General features: G+C 33.0%; 1 protein-coding gene and 1 pseudogene across 2 annotated transcripts in view; one reads left to right on the top strand and one right to left on the bottom strand.

Moving 5' to 3' along the window:
• Positions 1-3019, bottom strand: part of FUBP1 (far upstream element binding protein 1) — a 38048-nt gene that overhangs the window by 18681 nt on the left and 16348 nt on the right. Inside the window, exon 11 of the mRNA XM_037739249.1 lies at positions 2078-2263. Within this exon, the coding sequence (XP_037595177.1) occupies positions 2078-2263 (186 nt within the window). The remainder of the gene's footprint in view (positions 1-2077; positions 2264-3019) is intronic.
• Positions 483-2033, top strand: LOC108306318 (annotated as a pseudogene). The gene has a single exon (XR_001826086.2). The product of XR_001826086.2 is annotated as a nuclear nucleic acid-binding protein C1D-like (transcript).

Below are 3019 nucleotides of genomic sequence, written 5' to 3'. Positions count from 1 at the left end.
AAAAACAAAAACAAAAACAAAAACAAAAAAAAAAAACTGTCCATACAAAAGAACTTACAACTTTTGTGTATATTTTGTAAGATGTTCCTTACAAGTCTTTTGTACATCTATTTTTGTCTTCCCAAGTAGACAGAAACAGTATCAAACTTGTTTTGCACCCCATTTACAACATGGCAAATATCAAAAAGAATTTTCCTAGGAAATTCTGATTATTAATAATTTAAGACGCTCCCTGTACACTTTGTGTTAAAAATCCCAGTAAGATACCATCTGCTTCATTTACAAAAAAGCAGTCAAAGCTTTTCATACTTTTTTGTTCTAACAGAAAACTTTTAGAGAAAAAATTTCCACATTTGGCTGTGCATCAGAATCACCCAAACATCTATGTAAAATTAGATGCTGGGCCCTATCCCAGACATTTTGTCAGGTCTGTCTCTATAAATTATGTGTAAGAGTAAGAAGCCCCCAATTGTCTACATTTTAAACCACAGAAAATTTATGAGCCAGTCCAAAAGCTAGGATTTGTGAATTTCTACTGCAGAGTGGGAGATGCATCTGATTTATCTTGTTTGCTTCACTGGGGTTCAGTATAGTAAAACCTTAATAAATAGTGAATTCCATTAACTATTTCCTTCAAGTATGTTTCACAATCCTACACCAACAATATCATCATTCCTGCAGGTAACACTACCCTCTCTTATCTACCAACACCCAAATGTAAGGTTGTTCTCAAAACCTGTAACTGCATATTTAATAAGGTGACTTTCATTGCTAAAAAATCTACATGTTGTATGTATCAAAAAATCTACAAATGCAGACTAATATTTATACGTTTTCCTTTGATGTATTTGAATAAACATCTTATTTAACTACAGTCTATGTGTCTATGCTATAAATTAAAAGTTTAGCCTGGAGACTGGAGTCGAAGTCCGTGAGTCAGCCATAATGGCAGATGAAGAAATTAATGAAGACTATCCAGTAGAAATTCACGAGTATTTGTCAGCCTTTGAGAATTCCATTGGTGCTGTGGATGAGATGCTGAACACCATGATGTCTGTTTCTAGAAATGAGTTGTTGCAGAAGTTGGACCCACCTGAACAATCAAAAGTGGATTTGGTTTCTGCATACACATTAAATTCAATATTTTGGGTTTATTTGGCAACTCAAGGAACATCCAGTAAAGCAGGAATTGGAAAGAATCAGAGTATATATGAACAGAGTCAAGGAAATAACAGACACGAAAAAGGCTGGCAAGCTGGACAATGGCGCAGCTTTAAGGTTTGTAAAAAATGCTCTCTGGGAACCAAAACCGAAAATCGCATCAAAAGTTGCCAATAAAGGAAAAAGTAAAAGTTAACTTTTTGATTTTGATGTATGCATATTCAAAAAGTACATCATTTGTTTCCACAAAAGAATTCTGTGACAGTGCAAGGTTTAAATGTGTTTCTTATTGAATTTATATATATATATATTTACAGTAAATTTGTAAAGCTGAATACTTTCCAAAGATTGTTATCTTTATTGATTTGCACTATGAGGATTTAAACACTGTGATATATTTTATATTTATAATTTGCCATCTCTTTTGATGAGACTCTTATTTCTTTATGTAGGTCAATCTTGCAAGTACCATTTTATAAGCAACCGTGAAATTTAAGTAAAATGTTCTTCGTAAACATTTGTACTAATTTAAATGAATAATGACCTTATGAAGTATGCTTTCTGTAGACTGAAATTATAGGTATATCTATTTTCACTATATGACATTAAGAAAGCATGAATGACCTAAATGTTCATTGTTTTCTGTATAGTTACTTTATAATGTTTTCATGATCTTAGGAATTACTGCTTTGTTGATATTCAGAGTGTGAAACTAAAACTTTATAGCTGTACTTTAATTCTTGGCATGTTGCCTTATGTCCCATTTAAAATAAAATACATTCTCATTAACTTTAGATGGGAAATAAGGTGTATGTTGATGGATAAATTTTGGCATGATGACTATACTCTCTCAATAAAGGTTGAAAAGTGTTTAAAAAAAAAAAAAAAAAAAAAAAAAAGTTTAAAGCACACTCACACCAATCTTTTCTTCTATGAGTTGCCGAGCATAGTCTATCTGTTGTGGAGTGCCACGAATTGTAAATAACTTCATGTTAGGATCTGCATTTGGTGGAGGATTTCTCTGAAGTTCTATTCTTGCACCAGACTGTTGGCTTATGCTTTTTATGGTTTCACCTCCTAAAATAAAAAGACAGTAATTCCTCTAAAGGTTTCGAGGATATACTGGGTGCTATTTAGAAGAAAATGGTCACAATTAAATGGGCTATTAAAAATACGGTTTGGTCAGTATCCTACTTGACAATATTCTATTCAGATTTTTCATTTAATAGTCTACACTTTAAATTTTAGGAAGCATTTTATGCTTCTCTTAAAATACATTTACTTAGTATGTTTATACAAAGCCTTAATGTGATTGTAACAAAATATCTGAATAAACTGCTTTTAAAAGCAGTGTAAACATAAACTAATACAATTATAAACATTTGAATTTTAAAAATACAAGTCAGGAAAAATAAAAATGCACAAACAAAAACACTCAAATCACTTTTTGGGTCAAAAGACATTTCTTACATTAATAATTGCCTCTCAGTCCCCTTTCTCTAGAAGCTAGTAAGGTTAAATTCCTGCTCTTTTCATAAATATATATGAGATCTTTCATCTATGTTTTACTTGTTACACATGAACATAAGAATGCTTTTCGGCTAGGTGTGGTGGTTCATGCTTATAATCCCAGCACTTTCAGAGGCTGAGGCCAGTGGATCACGACGTTAAGAGTTCAAGACCAGCTTGGCCAAAATGGTGAAACTAAAGATGGTCTGTACTAAAAATACAAAAATTAGCCAGGCATGGTGGCGGGTGCCTGTAATCCTAGCTACTTGGGAGGCTGAGGCAAAGAACTGCTTGAACCCAGGAGGCAGAGGTTGCAGTGAGCCAAGATCACACCACTGCATTCCAGCCT

The sequence above is a fragment of the Cebus imitator genome, unplaced genomic scaffold (assembly GCF_001604975.1).
Source record: "Cebus imitator isolate Cc_AM_T3 unplaced genomic scaffold, Cebus_imitator-1.0 Scaffold3, whole genome shotgun sequence".
NCBI lineage: Eukaryota > Metazoa > Chordata > Mammalia > Primates > Cebidae > Cebus > Cebus imitator.
Note: the sequence above shows the minus strand (reverse complement) of the source record. Positions and strands in the feature narration are given on the sequence as shown.